This window comes from Neolamprologus brichardi, chromosome 14, assembly GCF_056152115.1.
Source record: "Neolamprologus brichardi isolate AB-2024 chromosome 14, ASM5615211v1, whole genome shotgun sequence".
NCBI lineage: Eukaryota > Metazoa > Chordata > Actinopteri > Cichliformes > Cichlidae > Neolamprologus > Neolamprologus brichardi.
Window position 1 is genome coordinate 32,970,397 of NC_142117.1, and position 27,121 is coordinate 32,997,517.

At 37.2% G+C, this 27,121-nt stretch overlaps 1 protein-coding gene across 3 annotated transcripts in view; it reads left to right on the forward strand.

The window, feature by feature from the left end:
* The window catches only part of nectin1b (nectin cell adhesion molecule 1b), a 160,544-nt gene extending 133,744 nt beyond the window's left edge, over positions 1 to 26,800 (forward strand). For 2 of the 3 annotated variants that reach the window (XM_087851142.1, XM_087851141.1), the window contains 2 exons: positions 4,704 to 4,805; positions 23,905 to 26,800. In XM_087851142.1, the coding sequence (XP_087707268.1) occupies positions 4,704 to 4,805; positions 23,905 to 24,141 (339 nt within the window). In that variant the 3' untranslated portion in view covers positions 24,142 to 26,800. Of the gene's footprint in view, positions 1 to 4,703; positions 4,806 to 10,977; positions 11,165 to 23,904 lie in introns of all 3 variants that reach the window. The other variant, XM_006796656.3, reaches the window with a different exon arrangement.
* Positions 26,801 to 27,121: the final 321 nt, after the last annotated feature.

Consider the following 27,121-nt stretch of genomic DNA (forward strand, 5'->3'; position numbering starts at 1 on the left):
GAGAAAGTCGTGGAGAGAGGGGAAATAATGCGCTCTTCTTCCTGCACAACTACTGCAGAAGATGACTTGAGCAAGGCATCGTAACCCTGACTGGTGATTAGTATAAAAATGAGGCTTTAATGGTCACATTACAGGATTTAATGTGTTTGGTTTTATGGCTGCCATTGCTTTAAAAGAAGGTGCACGTTCAGCAAACTTACATCTGGATAGATAAAAGTAACAAAAAAAACCAACAAAACAAAACAAGAAAACATCACGGCAGGTTTATTACACAGTGAGTAGAGAATGCATAGATAAGCAATCCTTCCCCCCCATCCCAACTCCCCAATAAAAGGTTAAAATGTCCAAGCAGATCCTGGTGTATGGATAGCTTCTTTTTAAACATGCTTTTATGAGCTACATTTTTAAAATGTTCATAAATAAAAACAAGTTGTTAAGAAATAATCTTATCTACAACTTTTAATCATATCGTATACCAGAAAAAAAAGTCTCTCGGTCGTGCCTTCATCAGTTCAGCTGGACAAGTTCATGCCCCGAAGCCTGTCAATCATCATGATTAGCTGTTTCTTTAAATTATACTGATCAGCATCTGCAGAGCCACCAGGCAATTTGTAATGACATAGTTCTAATTATTGTTCGCTGCTATTTTTTGCTCCGGGTTTAGCTTTTCAAGGGTTTCCTTTTGAGAATGAACTCGATGAAAAGCTACGAAATGGACTATTTGAACGAGAAATGAGATCAGGGATAATTTTTCACCTTCAAATGTAGTGGAAAGATTTTGTGGGTTATGCAGCATATCTGAATGTTACAACTGGTCTTAAACAGCTTGGTATTCGGGCATAGGTTGCTTGGTCACTTCATTGGGCGACAGAGCCGAAGTATCAGTGTGCACTTCCTACAATTAAATGTTGTGTATTGCTGTGAATTAGACTTTGACAGCCAAACTCACTATTAGGGAGTTCAGCGTCTTTATAGCTTGAACAAACGTTTCCCCCCAAGTAGTTGCATATGAAGTCTGGCACTCAGCTCACTGTCTGACCACTCAACCATTAAATGCTTCACCTTTTGATGTAACGTAAGTAGAAAAGTTCACACCACCCAGATACATATTATCATTCAAAAGCTTTTTTTTTTCTTGAGTGGATGAAAAAACAGATTAAACAGAATTTGCAGGTATGAAGAGAGAAAACCATTGTTCAGCAACCATTATGAGTCTCACATTTTCATTGATAACCTCATTGTTCCGAGTGACTTTAATTTCTTTTATTAACTCTTATTTCTTTTCATTGCAAAATGTGCAGGTCTGACAAACGTTCTATGAAGGTTTCGCCTTCATTTGTCATTAAAATATTAATTAATTCCTTTATGCCATTAAGCTTGTCTATAGACTGTTTTGAGTACCCCACCTAAGAAACACTTTCAAGGTACTTTGATGTCAGAAGCATCACATTTTGCTTTTGTGATTATGACAGGTTTTGACAGATCAATTAGAAGTACTCTGTGGGAAAAGTCTAACACAGACAGCCTGGTGAAAAGGAAAACTATAAGAGTGGCCCCCTTTCTTCACACAAACCCACCCTTCAAAACACTGTGCCTATTATGCCACAGAAAACTTGTGAAACAGCCAAATGTTTATTTCTAAAGTGAGAACCTTAACCCTCACACCTTGTAGATTTACAGTCATCATCATACAGTCATTACCCAATCTGAATATTTATCAGCGCCTAAGCGAAATTATAGTGCAACTCAAGTTGTTTTGGAATTTACATTGAGAGAAACCTGCAATTAATACGAACCTCAAGAAGCTTCTCCACTGACAAGATTTTCATATAACTAAGTCTTTCAGGCACCACATGAAGATACAGAGCCAACTGAGACAGTATAGCTCTTCAGAAGAAATAGGTCAAGTTTTCTAGGATGATTATACAACCTACCTGCTAACCTACCTTGCCAAGTGTGCATGTGGAAGACCACAGGAGGTGTTTAATGCCTCATTCTCACTACCCTTTTTAATTAAACAATGTGACACCACCTGTTGTTTATCAAGACTTTTATGTTGCATGTAATAGGTTACAGATTACAATTGAGTTGGCCTGAATTGACTTGACTTTATTGGTTTTCGATCTTTTCCTCTGGTTCACATTGAGTGCATTGATGTTTTCCCCCTGGGCAACCATGATTTACTCTGTACGGTCATGCTAGTGCCCTTTTCTGATTTCTGAGGCAAAATGTTGTTGAATTTCCAGCACTGAAAGGAACTGTTGTCCAGCGACAAAGCCACCTGCTTTGGTGTGGTCAGCTGGTCATAGACGTGATAGACAGGTTTCTTAGAGTGATTTGACAAGCTGATGAGAGGGGGGGGGGGGGGGGGGGGGTAAATACAGACAAGAGAACCAAATGAATTGAGCCTGTTTTGATGTAGACACAGCTGTTTTAACCCTTTAAAACCGGTCAGAGCGGGCACGCTCCATTTTGCGCAACTGCTTTTAAATCCCTGTAGAACTGCAACCACGTAAGCTAGCGCAATAAATTTTTTTGCATATGAAACCAGAGGAGTTGTATTTACATCTTATGCCATCAGCTTGTCCTAGGTCACAGTTTCCTTCCACATATAGCTTTGCAAAAACTGCATAAAAAGCACTTGCAGCAACAAAAACATAATATTCCAGAAACACGCTTTGCAAATCCGATCAGCTGTTCATAACACTTCCTACGTTGGAATAGACGTCAGCGCGAACTATCGCATGTCCGCCATTACCTGCCCGAAACCGGAAGTGACGTCATTTTCGCGGAAATTTAGTTTTTTACCATCAGGGCCTCATGAGCCTATACTGGTGTTTTTAAAAGTTATGTTTGACTTTATGACTTTCTGTGTCGTTTCTGGGATGCTTAGGACTCATATTGCACTGCTGGAAATAGTTTATTTTGATGCATATGCTGCTTTTTTGCAAATTTGCATTATAATATTTATTTTCGTTTTTCCTGCAGTATATAAAAATTGGTGTATTTCAAAAATAAAACTATGAAGACACTCAAAATAAATTTCCTGTGGTAGGAAACTATTTTGTGCAACTTTCTTTGTATTTACAGTTTTGAGGGATAAGCCTCTTAAATTTCTCTAACTAGAAATATATGTTAAAAAAACAAAAACGATTTTCAATTTTTTTGTAGTTTATTGCACTTTTTTGCAATTTATGTAATTACTATGCACTTAATGCATACATGTTATTAAAATTTGGGCTATAATGGTTGTATTGATGTATAGCAACTTGAAATGCTCCCAAAAATGGCTCTACAACATGTAAAAATATAATGTGAGCTCTGGCGGACTTGGTTCTATGGTAGGTCTTAAAGGGTTAATCCATTCCTCTGGATGGTATGGCAGCCAAATTTGTGCCAGCTGCTTTGCAGACCTGCATTGTCCAGTAATACACTCACTGAAGCTACAGTGTAAAATCATGCAAACCAACATACTGATCGGATCGTTGTCTGTCTACAGAAAGACTTTGGTGTTCAGCAAAAAGATATTAATCTACAATCACAATGTAACTGTAATTCCCCAGAAATTATGATGGATTACGATTTAATTTATTTTATAATATAGTACCATACTCCATTAAAGGTAATTAGTCACCCTTGAGAAACTGACATATGTTGAATGGTCACCACAGAACATCCTGCTCTGCAAGTCCACTGATTAAGGATGTAGGTTAATTTTGAATTTAATTCACGAGGTTTCTGAATCTAGCTAAACCCCCTCTTTATTTATGCAACACTTTGAAACAAGTTTTTGTGTCTTTTATAACCATATTGCTCTTTTATTTGCATAAATAAAATAACATCTGACCTAATAGAGACTTAAAGAGCTTGCACCCTAAGCAAAAAAAAAAAATAAAGAAAACATGTGAAATGAAAATTTAGCATTTGTACCTAAACCTTAATCCTTCAAACACAGTGAAAATGTTTATGTTCTACCTTTTAAAATATCTATAAAGAAAAATTTAAGAATCAAAATAGATCACCACTATAACTTAAAAATAAAACACAGTTTAAACCTTTTTGAAAACAAAAGTAGAAAATGTAAAAGCAGAATTTATGCTATGTTTTGCTGGACTACATACATTTTCTTAGATGTACCTAATGAAATGTCTGTACCATATTAAAATGGTTTCAGTAAGCCTTGTCTACATAGGTAAACTATTCTTTTCAAATAGTTTATTTATGTCAGGTTTATGTAAGAAATGAAATCCCTCTGTAATATAGTGGCTATGAATCTCAGCTAGCTCTTGCAGCTTTACAGTTACTTTAGCATTTCAGCTCAGATGTTTCAAAAGTTTGCATCATATATTTATGTGATCTGGAAGTGATTCGTTTGACAAAATTACTTTGATGCACATAATAACTTTAGGTTCAACTGAGCTTCTGAAATTCAAACTGCTGTCAAGCTGTATTCTCTGTCGGATGCGAGATTAACGTTGCTGATTTCTGTTCATTACCACAGACACACACACAAAAAAAATGTGAGCAACAACTGTCAACATAATGTTTTGCTGCTGATGTGTTTTAATTAATGCGCATGAGGTAGCAGTTCACACTCATAGACTAATTGCAAAGTTAACCTCGGTGAGGACTGCAGAGCTGGCTGATCTATCCCGGTTTCGAGCTCATTATAAGTCACGCTGAGCTCTTGGTGTTTCCCGTAGGTGGTTCATCTCGACAAGGAGGAAGAAATGCAGAAGCTTCCTCTTCAGCCTCCTTATTACGACATGGCACCCTCTGAGTCGACCCCCTTCACCGATAAGCCGGTGAGTACTGATGCCATGAGCGGAGTCACGTGAGCTTCACTATGGAGGGGTCATCCACAGCTGCTGCCTTTGGTCAGTAGTAACTGCTGCTGAAAGGGTGAATATTTGGTGAGGTTCTGCTTGGTGGTATTGTAGAACTGATTTACAATGAACGGCGCTTCTGTACAGTCACTGAGGAGCTTTCATTTTTGCTTGTCTGGTGTTATGAGTAGATGCTGACCAGTAAATCCACTGGGCGGTTTGACTAAGCTTCTTATCTCATCATCAAAATCAGCACCTCTCATCTTCTATGTAAACCTGGCCAGCCGCCATCCTCTCTCTTTCTCTCTCTGTGGACGATTTCATGTTCTGACCCCGACGGCCTGCCCTCTGCCTCACCTCCCCTACTCTTCCTTTAATCCATCGTAATTACTTGTGGGTTTGCCAGGCAACCGTCTGCAGATACGTTACAGTGTGGTGCTCCACAGTACATCATCACCCCTGAGTCTTAACTGTTGACTATGAAATGTTTGATTTGTTGTATCAGATGCCTCTGCTAACTGTGGGGAAACCTCCCTCAGTGGCACAGATGCTTGAGAGCACTGAGGGCTTTATTTGCTTTGGCAGCATTTCTTTCTGAGATGAATTTAAAAAACAACAACCAGGATTTTAGACAATTTGTGTGGATGTGTAAGCTTCTGCATGTTGTGTGTGCTGGCTGAAAACAAAATCATTTTCACTGTGTCTCTTGGTAATGTGAACATTTGTAACCACACAATAGCTAAGTTTCTTTCTTTCTTCAGTCTCAGTTTTACTTATTTGGTAAGCAGTGTCGTGCAAAATGCAACTTGCTTAAATGCGTAACAACACGTAGGTATCAACTGTATCTTAATGAGATCAACTTATCGCTCCTTAGTTTTATGCCAATATTCCTTCACAAATCCAGAACCATTTGGAAAGTTATTTTAAATTTTGATAATTAAAGGTTAAGCTGATATGTTGACTTAAGCCAGGTTGTATGTGTTACCCTTGTGCATGCAATGTTGCCAACTCCTCAGTAAGGAAAATCGCTATTGGTTGTCCTAAATGTCGCTAGAAGTTGCTAAATGACGTCATCACCTAATTTGCATAATTTGTCATGCTAATATAATTGTAACCTACGTTGTTGGAGAGAGAAATAACATCGTGGAAGAGACATAAAGTGAGTAAAAAATGTCCTAAATGCATTTAGAATTTATTTAGAACTACAAATTAAATTTCTTTTAGCAATTATTGTTTTTTTAATGTCACAATTCCAACCCTGCTCCTTTACCCGGGCTTGGACCGGCAAAAGTGACCCGAAATAGGCACTCTGGTGGAGTTACTTTGTGTGTGTGTTTTTATAAGTAGTTTTAAACCTTGTGATCCACAAAACAGCATAAGAGAAAAAGAAGAACTGACTGCGTTACAGCACCCGCTGCTTGTTGAGAGTAAAAGCGATACACGCTTTCACGTCTTTTTTTAGCGACTTTTTTTAGAAAAAAAGTCGCCAGGGGGTCTGAAAACTCGCTAAATATAGCGACAAAGTCGCTAAATTGGCAACACTGTGTGCATGATGGAACTTCACAATTCAAATTAAAAGCCACATCAGTGTGACACAACTGCTGACATGCTATTCTCTATTGTCTCTGCTTTTTAGCATCCCATTTTCTGGCTACTTGAAATCATGACAAGATATCAGTGCATCAGTGTACAGGGCCTGCGTACTTACAGCCTACAGACATGTTTTAAGTAGTGCTGCCAGCGTTAATCTCATTAAAACGCTGTAACCGCATTAACGTGCCAAATCTCTGTTAGCGAGTTAGTGCGTATCGCCCTGTGTGTGGGGCCGCATGGCTCCAACGCATTAGCGCGGTTAGCTCGTTAACGTGTTAGCGCCCTGCAGCCCCATGCACGGGGCGATCCGCGCTAACTCGCTAACGGAGATTTGGCGCGTTAATGCGGTTATGGCGTTAACGTCATTTCAGCTAGATTAACACTGACAGCACTAGTTTTAAGATAAAAGTTCCTGTGTTGAATATTTATTAATTTATTGATGTCTGACATTTTGTTAAAAAAAATTAGTCAGAACTTTTGAAATTGCATCTTATACATTCTCACTTATTGAGGACAGCAATTCTAAAAGCCTATTTCAAAGGTTTAACTATTAAATGCAAGACTTGCTTTTATACAAAAACTCCATTCATAACGTATAGTGACTGTAGCTTTCCAGCTCGCACTTATGTAAGTTGGGCACTAGTCTTGCAATTCCTATTGCGGGTACTTTTCAGACTTTCAACTTAGAGAATCAAACGTGCAGCAAATAAATCAGAAAGCTTCACTGCATTGTCAAACTCTGAATATACATCATCTAAGCAGTGAAGGTCAAAGTAACTCAAAGGCATTTTTAAATGGAAGGAGGCTTTAAATCTAAAGTGTTCAACTGTTTCAGAGGATTAATTAACCTTTTTTTAACTATTTGAAAGTGGTCTGGATTTGCTTTCAGTAAGAACCAATGAATTTAGAGCTGGGTGTCACTGACAAGGTCAGTAATTCAGAAATTAATCAAGCACGCCAGTAAAAATCTGGAATCCTTGAAGTATGGTTTTAGAGTAAACTAGATATTAGTTTCATAAAACTTCTGCATAGCTGTCACCTGGCATTAAAACCCAGACTTTCAGATCCAGAATAAGAAAACTCCTTTAGAAGTCACACTGTTTCACATTCCACAAAATGACCTATATCACAACTATATAATTTGTATGTGTTTAAAAAAAAGCTAGCAGAGTTAACGGTCTCACTATAGCACAAGAGACTGCATTAAAACACAATGTGTTAGATATATTTTCTGGTTTGGGTCCACTTGTCCTGTTAGAGGAAAGGGTCACTGTAAATCAATATAAAGTTGTTCTATGTGATCACCTCTAACCTCCTATGAAACATCTTCCAGAAAGACAATGCCTCAATAAACTGGCTCTAGTAGTTTACTGAATAGTTTTTTCGAAGGATCAAGTCATATGACGAATTTGGCTTTCAGTCACCAGATCTCATCACAAACAAACACGTCTTTAGACGTCACTTTTTCAAAGCATCGGCAAACATCCGCAGCTCTACAGCCTGCTAATCCAAGGATGTTATTGTTCTGAGGACATAAACACACACACAGACACACATATACAGTATCTACACAATTTAGAGGTAGCAGAAGGGACTCTAGCAGGTAAAATAAAAGTGGTGGACTGTGAGACAGCTGAAATAATGTTTAGATTGTCTCTCTAACCAAGTGTTTCCCAACAACTGGGCAAAAAATGATCGGCTGTGCCATGGAAGATTATCTGGTTCCACCTAATTAGTACTCTAAGTCAGCGGTCCCCAACCTTTTTTCCGCGACGGACCGATTTACATCCGACAATGTTTTCACAACAATGTTTTAGTTTGTTGTATTTATTTTATTTTGTTATGTTTATCTACGAAATACAAACAATAAATATATATACAATAAACAAATGCAACCCTGAAAACCATAAATTTCACACCCGAGTCTCTTGCGGCCCGGTACCAAACGACTCCGGTCCGTGGCCTGGGGGTTAGGGACCGCTGCTCTAAGCAATTGGCGTGAGTCACAGGTGCATTCTCTTCCACTAGAGGGCAGTACAACTACCTGCTCTAATTAAATTGGTTGCCAACTGCCAGTAAAACAGAAGAAGACTGACAAGAAATAGTTAAATATTTGAAAGAAAAAGTAATCAATCTAACCTGGGTCCTGGAGGAAATTCTGACCCAAATAAAGGCCCTAGCATGAGTAGTGCTCAGAAGAAAGCAAAAAAATGGTATATTGGGGACAAGCTGAGCCAATTCTGCTATACCTGGTGCGTAGGAGAAAATGATCAATATGCTTTTTGTGAAATTTTTGTTTTGTTTGGTGGTGTGCCGTGTGACTTTTCTAATGTGATATATGTGCCGTGGCTCCAAGGTTGGGAAACACTGCTCTAACCATTAGGGTAAAAATGCTTTGTTACGTTCTAAGCCTAACTAACTCATGCATAAAAGTACAAATAATAAAAAAAGAAATAAATAAAAACCGCACTGATGTTATATTGATGCCACCAACTTCGATATATTAGCCTGTCAGCTAACCTTGTTAAAACTGCTTTGCATTTTTGGTGCACTTTATAAATGACTCATTCTCACCGAACTTGAGGGATAACTCAATTACTATCATTCTTTTCCCTGGGCGAATTGATTTTGATTTTCTGTGTAGTTATTCAAGGATATTAAACTATCATCTTCAATTCTATGCTCAAAGGGACTGGATGTTTAATTCAGATAATCCTTGGACACCAAGGGTAGATCTTCCTAAGATTTATTTCTTATCTCTGATAACATTCCACTTAAATTGAAGTTTAGGGCTGCTCTTAAGATGAATAGGGTATCACTGAGGTTTTCAAAACACTATTTGTGAAAGACATGCATTGACTGCTGAGCGTCGAGTGTTACTAATGATGATTCTCTAGGGGCAAAACACTATCTGCCAATTTTGAATGCAATGTGGCTGTAATTTTCCCCCTGATTGCACTCCGGTCATGACAAATACTCTCGATATTTAAATATCCAGTGAGTGCAGAGTGTGAGCGGCGGGGAAATATGCAATAGTGGAGAGATTGCAAAGTAGATTTAAATTATTTACAGGAGATTCTGTAAACGCTTCAGTCATTTCTACGTAATCTTTTCTCAGATGGAATTAAAGTACATTGATGCAACACGTATCATTTCATTCCATTTCTCGTTCACAAGTCTTTACCATGCAGCTTTAGATGTGGCGCATTTGTGCTTTGCATTTACTTAACCACTCTCAATTTTACTCCACTGATTTCATTACAGCAAGCATTTTGTTTGTGGGTTGTAGAATCAGTTCAGAGACACTTTGAACCCTGTTGTTCTGTTTTTAAAAAACTTACATTTTATTTCATCATCATTGCCCATCTGAGCTCTGTTTAGATTGTTTATTTTATTAAAATAAGGAAAATCCAAAAATTCCATTTTCACTTTTCCTACATAAGATACATTTTTAAAGGGCGCAGAAGATATTATGTTGGTTTTCTACAGTTTTCGGCTGTTTTCAATTGATAAATGATAAACGAAATCACCTTTTTTAGTTTTGTAAATTTTTATTAATGGAGGAACAACGTGTTTTGTTTTGTTTTATTGGATTTGGATAAAAAGCGTTCAAAGCTGTCATTGTCATTTATTGATCACCCCATTAAGGTCATTTGCTCAATCATCCACTTGGCCAATTCCTCATCGAGTCAGTCATTGGATTTGTTTTTTGTGCTCAGTGGTCGAATTCTAGTTGAATGAAGGTCTTTGTCTATGTTTACATGCACACTGAAATATCAGCACAATGGAAGCCACACAAGCATCTCCGTTAACTCGCTTCTGGGCTTTGCAAGTATCTCCACGTGCCACAGGGTAACCGTGGTTGCCAATGTAAACAGTTAATTCAGACTGTGATCAGGACACATTTATTAGTTTCATTGTAGTCTGAAGGATTACATGGACATGTGTTCAGTATAATCCACGCATTAGAGCTGCGCATGCCCACAGTGGGTTTGGCTTGATTTGTGTTTGTTTCCGTTGGAATCCAGTTTTCATGACTATCAAATGTACATGATTTCCTGGATATGCATAGATGAGCTATACACACATAATCTTAAGAAAAAAAATAGCAGCTGGACCAAAATATGTTCCTGTTGCACATGCCAACACTTTATGGATAAATATGGAAAAATAATAGAATAATGGTATGTGCATAGTAAACAAAGATTAAGTTCTTTTCCATCTCTAATTTTTAATTTAATATATAATAATTTCCCCACTGTTGTGATTTTCTGTTCAACGACTCCATTGCTGGCTCGTCATAATAATTTTCACCTTTCACGTTTTCTTTCCCCCCCATGCGCACACATTTTTCTTTGTCTTCCAGTCTAGCACTGCTGCTCACACACTCAAAATGTCCCCACCACCATTCAACCTTCAGTCATCAATTTTCTCATCTGTCTGCCTTTCACTTGCTCTCTCCCACTTTCTCTTTCTCTCGTCAGCTTTCTATCTTTTTCACACTCTCATTTTTTTGGCTGCCTCACTCCTCACACACTTTCGCCTCTCTTGTCTCCAGAACTCTGGCCACAAGGACTGTGATGTCCAGTATGCGGAGCTGGATACTGCAGCTTTGGCCTCCACTCCAAGCCCACGAAGCTCTGCTCACACTGGCCCTGGGGATCTTGTCGAGTATGCAACCATCCAGCCTAGCTCACACTAGCGCATGCCATTATAGGCCTTTCCCCTCAGACTTTGGCCTCAAGGTATACAGACCAATGCACTCCATCCCTTCATTCATACCCTTTTCACATGCACTGACCTTCCTTTATATGCTCCACATGGTTCCCTTGTCTACCTTCCTCTTCAGCCTTGGTCATCTTTTGATATCCCCCATGTTGCTCTTCAGAAAGTTTGATTGAAGCAGAGTGATTTTTAGGGTGTCATTTAACACAACAGCACTCGAGCAGAGACGTGTGGTACAGAAATTGAAAAGCACATTGTAGTGAGAGAATATAAGATCAGCCACACAAGTGCTCTATAATTTTCACAAAATGTCATGCAAAATATGGCTCGCTGGCAAAGACAAAGCAATTTTTAACTCCTGTTCTTCATGTTTTCTTGATGCTCCTTTTAGTCTCTTTATGCATGAAGTCTGATTCCAGAGAAATCTGTAGAGCATTCCTGTCAATAATGTGTGAGATTTAGCAGCATGACTATTTTGCATGAAAAACGTTTGGGATTTTGAACATCTCTGGTCTTATAAAAACAAAATGAAATAGTTCTTTAGTGTGTTTTTATGTCACTTTTTTGACTTAATGGCAAAATAATGTAAAATATTGAAGATAACATATGTAAAATGCTTTTCTGAGCAGTTGCGCACACGCCAAAGGTGGTTGTCAAGTGATTATGACACACTTGACAGCCCTGATTGGTAGCAGAGGAAACATGCTCTCATCTACAAGACTCTGCTCTGATGTCTGATCTGTACCCAAATCAGGACAGCTGGGAGAAATCCTTCCATCACGTGCAAACAGTCATCTACACCACTTGAAATACTCCTTATAGACATACAGGAAAGTGGGACAGGGGCACAAATCGCCGTGCTGCTAAAGTGGTTAGACTGGTTTCTGTGTGTTTCTGCAAGTTGTTGTTCAGCCAAGCCAGGAGGCTTCAAGGCTAAAGGCATGAAGAGAAGTAGTGCAAAGTGTGTGTTCATAAAACACTGTTGCAGGATTTAGTTGTTTTCCAGATTTTAGTTAAATGAGCTAAATGTAGATATAAAATGAATTACTGCGCACAAAAGCTTTGAGAAATCACATCTTAAAATGAATGTTTTGCATTAGTTAACAAAGCTGGAATGAGAATCTTTATGTGATAACAGAAGCACTATTATTACTACTTGTTGCCCTAAACTGCAATTTCAGATTTACTATTGAAGTAATTTGCAGGTGTGACATCCCTAGAGAGCAAAATATTTAAAGCTACATTAGGTATTCACTCACTGGCAGCCCCAGATGGTATCAGGAGATACTGTTTGAATTTTGAGCAGCTAAGTAGCCAGAAATCACAGGACGTGATGTCCGTAAATAACAAACACTTTTCTCAACCCAGACGCTCTGTGATGTCTTACACTAAAACAAACAAAAGACGACAATAAACAGAGGAGTCTAGCTTGTTGCCAGGCGACAAGAAGCTGGGCTCATCTACTTAGTTCTAATTATTTGCCTCTTGATGACCCAATGTGACAACAAGGTTAAATTAGAATGTGTGCCATCAATAAATAGACCCACACATAACAGTTCAGTTAAACTAAAAGTTCTGTTGTGGAAGAGTTTGTCTGTCGGTTTTTCAGCACAATAATAAAACAACACAGAAAAAATGTGCTTCAGTTTGACAATTAAGATGGAACACGTTCATTTTTTTGAATGTAGCGTAAACTAGCCTGTCCCTGCAAATGCAGAGCAAACTTTGCATTGTATAGACTGGGAGAGTGACAATAAGTTTACTATAAAATGTTTTATGTATTTATTTAAATTTCCTAATTTATTCCATAATGTCATCATACATGTACAATGACGATAAAATGCTACTCTGTTCTATTCTTTTCTAAATTATCCAATGGACTGTGCCATATTCTTAAGCCATACTGCTTTTTGGGGGTTTTTGCTAGTAAAACAAGAAACAGAACAATTGTAACAAACTTGAAAGTCAGTATTTGCTATCACCACCTTTATCCTTCAACACAGCCTGAATGAACTTATACAAGTTTTCTTGTCATTTTTAAGTATTCTTCAGGTATAGTTCTCCAGGGTTTATGAAGAGACTTCCAATGTATTCTTCATTGGATGCTGACCATTTTTGGCTCCATTCTCTGTCAAGATGATCCCAGACGGATTAAAAGATGGGCACTGTGTTTCACTCTGTGCCCAGACCTCTGTGTTTCTCTCCAGGCATCATTTTATTTCACTAGTACTCTATGCTAAAAAATAAACCCATTACCATTTATACTCTTTCCAGATGGCTTTGCATGGTAGGTAAAAATCTGATGGAGCCCATAATTCCATCAATTTCTCCAACACCACTGACTGAAATTCAGCCCAAACCCTGACAGAGCTTCCACTGTATTTTAAAGAGTTCAGCAGATACTATAAGTACTGTCCATCGGCTATAGATAGTTTTGAAGGCCTGACACTTATTCTTTTGTGCCCCGCTTGTCCAGTTTCCTCGCACTTTATAAGGACACACTGTACATCAGGCGAATACATGCCAAATTTCCAGCTAGTAATGCTTTAGCCATCATCTTGTTGGTGCAAAAATTGTGTTTCTGTTTTTGTGCATACTTTTTATCTTTGTGCATTTTTTTTATTCAACTGATGAAATGGACGAAAATGTTTTTTCAGAATGATTATGATGAGTTACTTATTTATAGTTAAGTAAGTTGTTTGTAATGCATGTGACACAAAATGGGTTCATCCCTTGAGTGAGGTGCCATTTTTTTTTTTTAATTTTCATAGGTCAGTTCTAGGTGGCAAAACTAAAAAAACAAAAACAAGGACTGGACTGAAAACGAGAGAAAAAGCAGCTAATGTCCTATCCTTCAAAGGAAGGCATAAAGAAATGATGATAGCACTTTTGCACAGTGTTGTATTTGTATGTATTATTAGTTTTTTCTAACTTACATTGTTTGGACAAAGTCTGAAGAAAGTACTATAGTGATATTTCTATATTTCTACACAGGGAGCATAAAACTTGTTCAAATTTGTTCTGAGTGAGTGCAGAGATGGCCAGAGATGTAACAAAAAAGATTGGACTTGCATTACGCATTTTATATTAGCAAAAGAGAGAGAGAGAGACGACAAAGGATTACTTCAGGCAAGCAGTCATGCAATGCAGCACAGCCCAGCAGAGAGTGACAGCAATAAACTACCAATAAAGTCGGTGCCTACAAGTGAATGTCAGGTGGGGGCAAGGCTAATAAAAAGCTACATAACAAGCAGCCAGTAGAGTAGTAGTAGCAACTGTTTGTAAATTACCAGACAATTAGTCTAGCAGAAGCATCAGTAGCACTGACAGTTTAAATACACCTTATTATTGCAAGGGTGCACTGAATATACTGAGAAATGGTCTCATGTATTTTGTGTAGTGCAGTAAGATTTTAAGCCTAAGAACCTATTGGCATAAGAGAAAAGAAACATAGTCTATTTAGTGTAGATGCCGGTAAACATTTAAATATGGATTAAAACCAGTTGAAATTTGAAAAACGATAGCATTATTTTTTTTGTTACCAAATAGACAATATATCAATAAAATGTGCTACTGCACCATCCTGAGATTAAGGCTAAATACATTACAGATTTCAATATTCTTGCATACAGTACCTCAGCTTTGATGTGGAGCCAAGTCTTTACTAACACCCAAGACTTATCTTTGGTATTAAACCTTTGGCAGCTGCATGCTGGAGGAATTCGTCCAAAAAATATCCACAGTTAAATACAATTATTTCTGGTTTTGGGTTCTCAAAATTTTTATCACACTCACATCCTGTAAGTGAAAAATGTAAAGAGTGTATTAGATTTATGAAAGAAAGAAAGAAAGAAAGGAAGGAAGGAAGGAAGGAAGGAAGGAAGGAAGGAAGGAAGGAAGAAAGTGTCAAGTATCATAACTTTTAAAAATATTGTGAATATTGTGGCCAGTGATATCCCTCTGCCTCCTAGTAGATGTAGTTTTCAGTAGATATAGTATCAAAATCCTAGATAACATCTTACTTGAATCATAGCATTCACAAGAGTTTTAGAAAACCTGACCTCTGATCTTTGACCTTTTCCACTGTGCAAAGTGACTACCGAGTGATGTCTTTTGTAAGTCATTTTGGACATACATTTTGGTCCACTGAGGGGGTTGATTTGTATTTCCAGGTGTCTTTTTTTTTCTACATCTGTTCAACGTCTAGTGTTGAGATCTGTAGGACCTCCGTGTACTGGCTACTAATAGTCCAAATGTGTTTGTTGTGGACATGTTTTCAGTGCCAGACTTTGACTCATTTTAGACCTTGTTTTAATGCTGCTTATATAGTCTTTGTAGGCCCATGTTTTATGTACCTAAACAGTTATGTGTGAAGGAATGCAAAGTGATCAGCAGACGTCTCCAAGATGGCGTGGGCTCTTGACACTAAAAAAGTGAGCTTCTGCATGGAGCAGAAATGTCCCGAGTTTCTCAAAGGCAGTTTGCAAAATGTGTGTATTGAGCAGATAATCCAGTTCATACACACTTGCACAATCTTCTCGTACTTTTCATCACAACCTCTCTCAGTCTTTCTACTGATCACAACCACATTTACTTCCTCTTAGAAAGGTCTTCACAATAAAACAGGATACTTGTAAAAATGAACCAAATATAATGCAAATGCTCTTTTAAACTTGTTAAACATATCATATTCCTTTTAAAAGGAAGTCTAACATTTTTCTAAAGATTTTAAAGATTTTTATTTTAAAATTTAAATTATTTCAATTATTTTAATATTTCAACACATAAATGACATTTTTAAACTGGTTACAAAAAAACAATTTGAATAATTGAAATAAAAGAAACCAGTAGAAGAAAAACAGCAAAATGTAAAATAACCCCCCAAAAAATACCCACATGTACTTTTTTATACATATTCAAATGTATTATGTTGATAACAACAATATTGATATTAATCATTAATCATGTAAATTTCTTGCACCTGTCATAGACGTCCAGATGATTTCCAGAAAAATGAATGAGTCCAAAGTTCAAGTGTTGAGCATCACACTGACATTAAAGTTGTTTCATGGTTGGACATCTTGTGGACCTAGTTTGGACATCGTATAGATGTCCCAAATTGGTCATGGACCGACGGACCCAATGTAGACATGATCTGCACATCTATCTGACGTTCACTGTTTAGTGGGTTAGGTCGAGGTCACTGAGACTCTGACTCACCCTCGATTTTTAGTGGACACACTGAGGGTGTCATTTTGAAAACCCTGGGTGTCTTTCTTCTCGAGTTATTGCATTCACAAGATTTTCATAAAACTTAGACCCTTACCGCCCGCCTGCCCAAAGGGGTGATGGAAACACCTCATCAGCCTTTTGTGGCCGAGGGTTTAAAAACTGTTAAAACAGGTAAACCTGAATAAGCCAATGACGTTAATTGTTTGATGATTAAACGAAACCGCTGTTTGGTATTGAATGGTTATGAAATATTCAATTCAATTCAATTTTATTTATATAGCGCCAAATCACAACAAAAGTCACCTCAAGGCGCTTCATAGATACAGAGAAAAACCCAACAATCATATGACCCCCTATGAGCAAGCACTTTGGCGACAGTGGGAAGGAAAAACTCCCTTTTAACAGGAAGAAACCTCCGGCAGAACCAGGCTCAGGGAGGGGCGGGGCCATCTGCTGCGACCGGTTGGGGTGAGAGAAGGAAGACAGGATAAAAGACATGCTGTGGAAGAGAGACAGAGATTAATAACAGATATGATTCAATGCAGAGAGGTCTATTAATACATAGTGAGTGAGAAAGGTGAAATATAGACACAAACGCAAAGGATTACCATTTGTAGTGTTAGAAATGTGTAATCATAATAATAACATTTTTACAAAACTAGAAGTCAACGCATTTTTCCAGCACTGGGCAAAAACAGTCGATTACAGTATCTGAAAACTGGTATCTGAGCGAAACAGATTATTGGATCTGTTCAACATTCACGTTCCACAGTTCTGAGACAAAGCAGAAAAATTAATGTTTATTGATTTACTTCTTCTGTTAGTTTATATAACACGTTCAGTCAGCAGCTCCATAACAGATGGCCCGCTGTTCCAACATTAACTTCTCTGGGGAAATGCCTGTTGACATTCCCTGTTTGTAATAAGCCTTGTCTTGGCTGGCTCCAGTCACGGGGTTACACCATTCAATAAAATCTGTGTTTGCTGAGCCAGAGACTCAACCACTAGTTTATATCCAGGGTGACAACATTATCATTTCATTTTCTGCCTGTGCAGTTCACCTTTGGCCTGTGATGTAGAAGTAATCAGTGAAATAAATCAGCGAACTGTTAATCACAGCCTGATTGTATTCTTCTAGCATCCGCTGGCTTTGACAGAGCTATTACATTATCAGATATGAAAACTTATTTGTGCCATCATTCTCCAAGGTTATGTTATCTACTCTTTATATACCGGTGCTTAAAATGACTTCAAGGTGAATCAGATTTCATTTAGATTAGCGTTCATTTTTTAAGTATGCACAGGTGATGGTTTCTTTTTGTACGCTTTCGCTTTACATTTAAACAAAGGTAGAAGTCTGACCTAACTATGAGTATAACCCAATTATAGTGTAAAATAATTTAAATATCTTTTGAAGTTTTACATTTCAAATGCTTGTTTCCACTATTATCCAAATCCTCCAAAACACTTCTTGCAATAGTTTTGAAATAATTGTGAAACTGGTAACACAATTAGCTTTGTTTTTTATTGTTTTCATACTGTTTGTTTGAACGGAACCATACTGTCAAAGCTATTAATGCTCCTTTTTAAAAATATCCACTTAATTTGACCTTTTCTGTTTCCTGATGTAGTTTATGTTTATTAGGTTTAAATACAATAGGGCATCTTATGTGCTTGTTGTTTTTTTCTTGTTCTTCTTTCTGGCCTTAGCTGTCTGGATAGTGATGCTAGACAAAACCAGCGCTGGTATGCAGGCTTTGGTTGTCTGTTTTTTTACACTGCCAACAGTGCGTGTTTTTTCCTCAAGTGGAGTAAAATGATACTGGAAGTTTAAGTGAACTCCACAAAACCATAAATATCAGTATTACTGTGTTGAATTACGGACTTTTGACAAATGTTTTATTTTGGAGTGAACGTGGCCTGAAGCACAGATGCTGTACAACATGGGAATAAATCAAACCACAAGGGTCAATAAATCCAATTACTCTTCAATTAAATGCTGGAACGAGTAAGATGTGTAATTTGTGAAACGATGGATCAATGGTGACTGATGGCGCAATGTGCAGCGCTCTCCGAAACAAAGCATGTCGACTTTTAATGTGAAACAGCTCCAAGAAATGTCTTTCTTTTTTCTTTATAAAAAGGAAAACATACACATTCTACTTCAAGCCTACTTTAAGGTTGTAATGTTCAGTGAAACAATTTTATGTCGATTATTTTATGTTAATTATTTTAATTCACCCAGCCAGTGCAATGCAAGGTCCATTTATTAACTACAAACTGTAATAAAAATGTCAAATTAAGGTGGTTTAAAGTAGTGAAGATAAAATTAATCATGGTAGCCTGAAATAAGGGACAATGGTACAATCTCAGTTCATGATCAAATCTAGTGAAGGGAAAGCTACATTTAACTGCAGATGTACTATCGCCGTTTCATCAAATGTTCAATCTGCTTCTGCTCACATGACAGAAAGACAGAAGAGCATAGGTATGTTGAAGGTTTTCAGTTGGCTTCTGTCATCTAGCTTAGATGCAGTTTCAGGGTTTGAGAACAACCTTGTCTCATTTATAGACTTTCTGTGTCTATGAGTTACCCTTATCCTCTGCCTTAATAACGTATGCAGACAAATGTAATCACGGACTGGATAATGTTATGGGACAATGAACTTGCCTAGAGAAGTCACACTGTCGTTCTGACCTATAGCACCAGGACTAGGCTTAAGCAACAAATGCACTACAGTTAAATTACCAAAAAGATAGAATTGAAATAAACACACTGTGTTTCAACTCAGTGTTAACTTGTTCTATATTAATGCTGAGATATATAGGTTACACTTACAACAATTACCTATAAGCTGTACATCTAAATTTTGAGCTGTACACTCAAAAGTTTCTGGTCAATGTATTTAAGATATATTAAAAAAAACTGTAACCAGTGACGTTATTTAAATGTTGAGTTCCTCCAATGTTATTTTATTATTAATTGTTTAACCATTACTGAAAGTCACAAATTATTAGAGTGGTTTAAAGGAATTCTGTGCTCGTTTATGAGATATGGAAACTCTCGAGAAGTATAGCAATTAAAAATAAAGAATAACCTAAGCTAATGTTAAGTGTGAGCTTATTAAATATCTTGTTAGTAAACGTTTAATTGTAATGTTCAGGATCACATTTTTCAGACAGGATTTTTTCACTTCTTGTGGGCAGTAAATACCTCGAGTAATGGCCATTCCTTATTTAAACACACTTTGATTGGGGAAATAACGCTGATAAGTAGGCTGATAAAAATGTCTTGTCTTTTACTCCTTTAAATCTTAATTCCAAAAAAAGTATTTTCCATAAATGACCTTTGCATTTAATTTCCCTTCAAAAATCATTACACAGCTTCAGATAGGCAATTGTCCTAAATCATGAAAACTGCTGGGCTCACTGCCCAGCAGTTTAATGGAACTCTGGAATTTGTTAGCAACAGAAAAAGATGCTTTCAAACTGGCCTCTGTTCAGAGTCACCATTAAGTGAAAAAAATAGCATAAATTTAACAAAATGAAAGTGTGTGTCTATGTGTGTCTGTTTTTTTGTTGCCACTAGTTTGATTTAATCTTGAGTCACTGTTTAACGTTCAGTTTTGTGTTCCTGTCTTGATTTTCTTGTATTCCACAATAAGTCTGATCATTTGTAATATTTGAAATCTTTGGTTAGGTCTGTTGTGTGATTTTCATTGTTTTGTTTTGTGCTTTAAGTTCTTCATCCTAGCTTCCCTTGTGTTTCTATCATTTTAGTGTGTTTTCATGTCTCTGTGTTTAGTTGAATCCTCTTGTCCATTAATGTTAACTTTAATAGTCAGTTTTCTCTTTTGTCTTGCTTTGAGTTTCCCTGATTACCTTATGCGTATAAAAAGTCCGGTCCAGTTGGATTTGATGTTCTCTTTGCTGCCTTTAATAAAGGTTCGATTTTTTTTTGCTGGTATCCTGCATTTGAGTCATTTAATCTACAAATTGCAGTGATATTTTAAAATTCTAAATACAAGCATCAAAGCCTTGCTCTTCCAATATTCTAATTAAATAGTCTTTTTTTTATAATTGAAAATCAATTCTAGAATGTCTGGGGCAGAAAGAAAAAAAGTCTGGTTAATCGTAGCAAGAGTACTTTTCTATGATTCCAAAGACATGCAGAGGTTTAATGATGATTCTAAATTGGCTTAAGGTGTGGACGTAAGAGTGAATGGCTGTCTCTTTGTGTTAGCCCTGAGATAGACTGGTGACCTGTGCAGTGCATACGTCTTATGACAGGTGCAGACCAAGCATGAAGCATGAATTTGTGGATGGATAATGCAGCTCAAACAAAAACAGGGAAACCAGACTGCCTGCATGGAGTTTTTCTTCTTCTTCTTTTTAAATATATGGAGGTGCAAAAACAATTTTACAGGGTGTTTGCTGTGACACATAATTTTTAACTGACACATATTTAAATAAATAAATAGCTAAATTAAGACAATTAATACAATAATAAAATACATACCACAATGTTTTTCACCCATCATCCATCCTTCCATCCATTCTCATCCACTTATGTTTCCATTTTTTTAATTTGTTACATTTTGGTTTCATTTACTTTTTGTTGGTCATTGTTTAAATGTACAGAATAACCAGATTAGTAGTTTCCAGTTGTTATCTGCATGCTAACTTAATATTCTTTGTAAGAAAGAATGTCAAATTACTGGATGGTATATAACTCTTGTCTGAGCCTCCCGCCCCCCCTGTACTTCTTAAGCTTCTCGTGTTCCATCTTCCTGATGTTGCTGTAGTGATCACAAATGACAACAACATCAGTAAAAAGGAACATGTGAAGCTAAAGAAGTACCAAGGGCTCAGAGAAGAGCTTGAGAAGACGTGGAAGGTGAAGGTAACACTGGTCCCAGTGGTAATCGGAGCACTAGGTGCGGTGACTCCCAAGCTAGACGAGTGGCTCCAGCAGATCCCAGGAACAACATCGGAGATCTCTGTCCAGAAGAGCGCAGTCCCAGGAACAGCTAAGATACTGCAGGACCCTCAAGCTCCCAGGCCTCTGGTAGAGGACACGAGCTTGAAGGATAGACTGCCCGCAGGGGCAAGAGGGGAATTTTTTTTTAAATCAAATAATCTTTGATTTATTCAGCCTACAAACTTAGAATGTGAGAATTCAGGGTTTTTACTCGTGCAAGAGCGTATTTGAATTAGGCAGGGTGTATTTTTCTTCAAAGGGACAATACCTAACATTGAATCAGACATTTTCTACAGAAGTCTGCTAAAGTTTCAAATCTAAATCCCAAATGTCTTGAGACAAACCTTTAAGATGGAAAAGCTGCTCCTCAGACTGCTGCTTTTAATTTTGCTTGATATCGCCAAGGTCTTTTATGCACACAAAAGAAATTAATAACGTGACAAAGTAGAAAGTTTTAACATCTTCCGTGGTCCTTGATACTGACCTGAAACAAATAAGCTTTTCAGACGCTTCTGCCAATGTCTGCCGCATGTGTGTCAAGAGGGGTTTACTTGCACGTCTTATGCTGTGAAAAATCCAGTTCACCTTCACACAAGCTTAATTCTCACACTGTCACCATTAACAGCTTCCCCTTGCTTTACTATTACGGCATCTTTTGTCTCTCAAAATAGCATACATGTAGCAATACAGAGGTTTACGTTATGCTATTTGAAAAATCTTTTTTTTGTGTCGTTGTGCTGGTTGCCTGCTTATTAACAGTTCCTTGATGTGTACCTCATGTTTTATCCATTTTACTATATTTATATTTTTGTATTATTTTTATTTATTTATTTGTTCCGCTGGGCTAGCTTTTCATGTAATGGAGTTATCAATTTTATACTTTGTTTTGATGAATGCGATGATTTGTAGGCAGGTTTAAGTCTGTTTCTGGTTTTGTTGCTCCACCACAATATTTACAGAGTTGGGATCATCGTTTTCGTAGATGTAGAGATGCTTGACGATTATTCGTAAGTTGCATTTTCACTATCATTCTTATCATTTTGTTTTGTTTTTGCATGTCTTCTATTCACCACCTCATTTCATTTTTATTATAATCGCTTCATTTCAAGGCACATCCAAGTAATTCTTTTAAAAACACTATTTAATTTAGAGCTGCTTAAGGTTTTCAGTGATTTCAATTTGGGAACCTTCAATTATCGTTCTTTAAAAAGTCCCCCAAAACAGCTCAGTGCTGAGGGCACTATATTCATGACTGGTAATGTTATACTGCCACTAAGGTAATGTTGTTTCTGTGGTGTACTGTGGTGAGTTCATCTGCTTGTGCTATTTAAAAAAAAAACTAATCTGTTGAATTGGACAGGGAGCATTCTGGGAGTGTCAACAAATGTAACAGCGGAAAACAATTATGATGTTTGAAGCTTGACTTCCCACCTACCAAATCACATGTTGGCACACAATTTAATTTAGTAAAGGGATTGCTGATGGTAAAGCAGAATATTCAGTGAGGTAAATCTAACCTGTCAATGTCACCCACAAGTAGGTGTATAATTGCCTTTTCTGTCGGGAAATCGCATTTATGCAGATATTAAAGTGTGAAGTACATACACAACATATTTATTCACTATCAATGATGCTTATAATGAGGATGAACCTAAAAAAAAGTGCTAATTAAATTATTATTTAATACAAAATAAAGACCAAAGTTGCATCTTTTCTGCCAGCTGAATTTGTTGATTTTAACTCATCGCCTCCCAAGTTGGAACCAAATTCCCAGTTCAAGCATAACAAAGTGACTGACACGCTGAGAAGGCGGACTTGCTGCCATTATAAGCTTTATAAGTAGCACTTAGAGCATTTCATTGTAAAAAGCAGATGAACAATCAGACCCTTCTGACAACATCATGTAACATCAGAATAATGGTTGCTTTTGTTTCATAAAAACTGACGAAAACAGGATAGACTACAACACCAAAACACTTCATGCTGTTCTGTGTAGATATTTATTTATAAAGAAATACTTTATAAGATGATAACAGCATAAATTATTTGTCTTGGTCTGTGAAATCAGTGGCTCACTGATTATTAACATAAATATAATTTTGTAAGTTAGAGTCAATGAGGTTTGAACCGTGTTATGGAGAGTTTTTAAACTATAGACAGACTATTTTTAGATTTTGACACTGCATAATTAAATAAAATTTTTGAATTGAATTGAATAAAATGTGATAACTCTTATCTTTTCCTGTATGTGACCCTAAAATTTTGCAATTGAAAGATATTTTCTTTCTGTATTTTTCTATAATAAAGGATCTGCAGCTTTGTGATTCATGAATATAGGGCCCTCGGTGCAAAACGTTGTGTTGTGCATATGTGACATGGCAGAAGTGTGACATGCCCAAATCATTTAAAGACATAAAATGCTTGAGTACTTCAAAAGACGCTGCTCTGCTGTGTATTGTACTGTATTACTGTGAAGTCGCTCAGTCAACTCTCATCAAAAACTTTGTGACCCTGCAGTATTTTCTTCTTTTTTCCGTCTCCACACAGGACTCTGGGAGGCATCCAGAAGAGCCTTTGAACCCAGCTGAATATATGAGCTACCAACGTGTCTGCAACATGGAGCAATTCCCCGAGTCTCAGCCTGCTCCTGCTTACCCTGTTACTTTCCTGCCTCAGCACCCTTACACTCAGCACCCCTCCAACGAGCCCATGTACTCCAACACGAGCTTCCCCACCCACGGCCCTCGAGCTCCATTCACTTTCCCAAAGGAGCAATCTGTGTGACATGCCACGTAACTATTATCTCAGCGAGAGGCAACATGATAGTGCCACAAATGCTTCGTGAAAAACAAAGCTCTGCTGAACAGATGTGCATCTATCCCCACCTTGCTTCTGTTTCCTCTATAGGCTTAAAACACTTGTGGGCTTCCCCCTGCCATATGAAAGTGTCCCTCAATCCCCTGTGTATTGTGTGCTGCTTGCTCCACTGAAGCTGTAGGGCCCCAGTTATCTCGTGATGTTAGCATCCTCGCCACCAGCTACTCTCTTCCACCACTCAATCCTTTACCCTTCACATGTGCCCACTCATCCTGATTGCTTTTTATTGCCTCCTCACCTTTGAATATTTTGGGTTTTGCCAACTGTCTGTACAGAATATGCCACTCAAAATGTTTTCTCTATTTTTTTTTTTTTACATCTCCCACAGTGGTAGTGACCTTTTATAGCAACGTGGTTCTTTTGTTTGTATTCTGTTTGTCTGTCAATCATATGCTTGCTTCTTTGAAAGTCATATACTATAATGTATGTGTGATCAGGTGTTTACTGGTGGACTAAAAAAAAATATAAGAAATGCCAATTAATTTGTAAAACTAATTATCAATCTGTAATGACATGGACTACCCCTTTAATGACGGTTAATGACTGGGTTGTTATGTGAAGAGGTGAACTGGCAGTCTTTCAGCTGGATCCTTCATTACTTTTCATAATTGCTTTGCTGTTATGAAGTTTGACTGGCTATTTTGGACTGTTAGAAGAGAATGTTATCCTCATTAGCTAAGAAGAAAAACAAAGGGCTCGAGATCCAACAGTACCTACTTTCTGCTCACTGTCCATGTCTCATTATCCTTCCCTTCAGGCTACTGTTATTTTCATTGTCATCTACCAGTAGTTGCCAAAGACATAGTTTTGCTTGGATTTTTTTGTCCATTTGCTTTCATGCTAGCAATTACATTCAAATTATCTGAAGGGAAATAAAAAAATACTTGATTGGCAACTTGCTACGCTTTCACAGTTTACATTATCCTTTTACCATATGCTGTATTAATCATATCTTTATATGAAAACGTGTTCAGAGGTTGGTTTGAGGTCCATTACTTCATGGGTCCATTCTCAGATAGCAGATGCATTTGGGCCTAATCTGGATGACTTGTTGTCACCTAAGGCTCTACCAAGTATTGTGTAGGACAGATATGGCCCGCAAATCATGAGCCGGGCTTAGTATGGGTTATAGTAAATATCGTGCTCAAATGTCAAGGCAAACCCGACCCCTGGATCACATAAAGTAAACTTGAGGTAGATTTGAGGCAGGCAGGGTCATTCCTGAATCAGTGAAGTCAGTCAAGGTGGGCCACAGTTGGACCAAATATTCCTTGTTCTCTAGGTTGTGTTCGTTCAGAGTTATCAACTAACTGGTGCGGGTAAAAGGTGAAGACAATCACATACAAGGGTTGTCCTGGAAAAAAAAAAAATCACGGATAAAGTGAAAAGGCTTTTTCAAGGACAGCCCACCCACTTAACATATTTAAATATTTTTTAAATATGATTTGTACTAATATAACCTAAATAAGTTTAAATCAATCTAAGGAACCGAAGATAAAAGCTTGCTACTGTATTTTTTTAGACAATACTCAGTTATATATGATAGCACTCCACATATTTTCATAGTCCATTTTACACTGTTGCTTTCAGACCATACATAAGCTAACATGCTTGACGAGCCAATTTCAGGATACCGCCTCCTACACGCAAGCCCTCTAGACACAGAAAATTAGCATAAACTGAAAGTTCACATTTTTTGCCATGTCAGATATATGTTTGGAAAAAAAAATATAAAGAAAAGAAAATACTTGTGTTTGTGCTCGATGTGAAAAAAAAACCAACCTTGAGGTGTTGAAGGTAATTTAGTGTTTACTCTTAATGGTGATGGTAAATGGAATAGAGTAAAAATTGTGAGACTTTCTCCTGTGCTCACCTTGTTGTCTTGCAATGGCTTGATATGTGTGCTAGCATTTAGTTTAAGCAGTGGTATCTGGTTTGAACCACTGAAGGAGTTTGTTATCGCTGTACCTGCTGTGAGAAAAGACACTTACACACATCTTTGTCTTTTTGTGACACATTTAATCTTCAAGAGATCCTTCCTTTTTTTATTATTATTATGATTATTATTAGTATTATTATTATTGATAAGTACTACTACATACTATATAATATGCTAGAATTTGGGCTTTACATCCATAAAAGAAATATAAATTTTTACTCTGTTCCTTTTTGATGTCCTGACAATGATTGCCATGTTTGTTTTAACCTTTTGATTTGTGTTTTGTAAGACTGTAACATTTTGTTTTATTACTATTGTTTTTGTTTTGTTTTTGATTTGTTTTTGTTGTTTTTTTTACAATTTACAATATTCATATACAGTAAAGGAAGCCTACATCACATTTTTTTTGACATTCATTGCACATTTGTGGAATAGTAAAACCCAAATAAATATTATGATTATAAGCTCTTTTGACTGAAATAATGAAAGAAAGTTCAACAGTTTAACCTGTTTTTGTTTTATTTGTTTTTAGAGATTTTGAGTTATGTCAATGTAAATATTAACAATGTATCTGATGTGTGTAAAAAAAAAAATCATGCAATTTAACATTAAAGTTCACAAACTAAACATTATTGCCATTTTTATTTTTGATGTGTCTATTGCCAGCACAACACATTTTTTTTTGTGTTTTACTGTCACTTATACAACTTGGGGATGAGGGGAGGCTGCAGCTTACTGTTCTGAGGCAAGAGGCAGGGAACATGCTGGGCAGGTTACTGGTTTATAGCGGAGACAATATCCACACCGCTTTCAATATAATCACCATTTAACCTAACATGCATCTTGCTGGACTAGACTGGGTCCAGGCAGCCATAGAAAATCCACAGGCACCCCAAAGAAAGTCCCTAACCAATCAGGAAGTTTCCTCACTTTGGTGGAGAGAAAGAA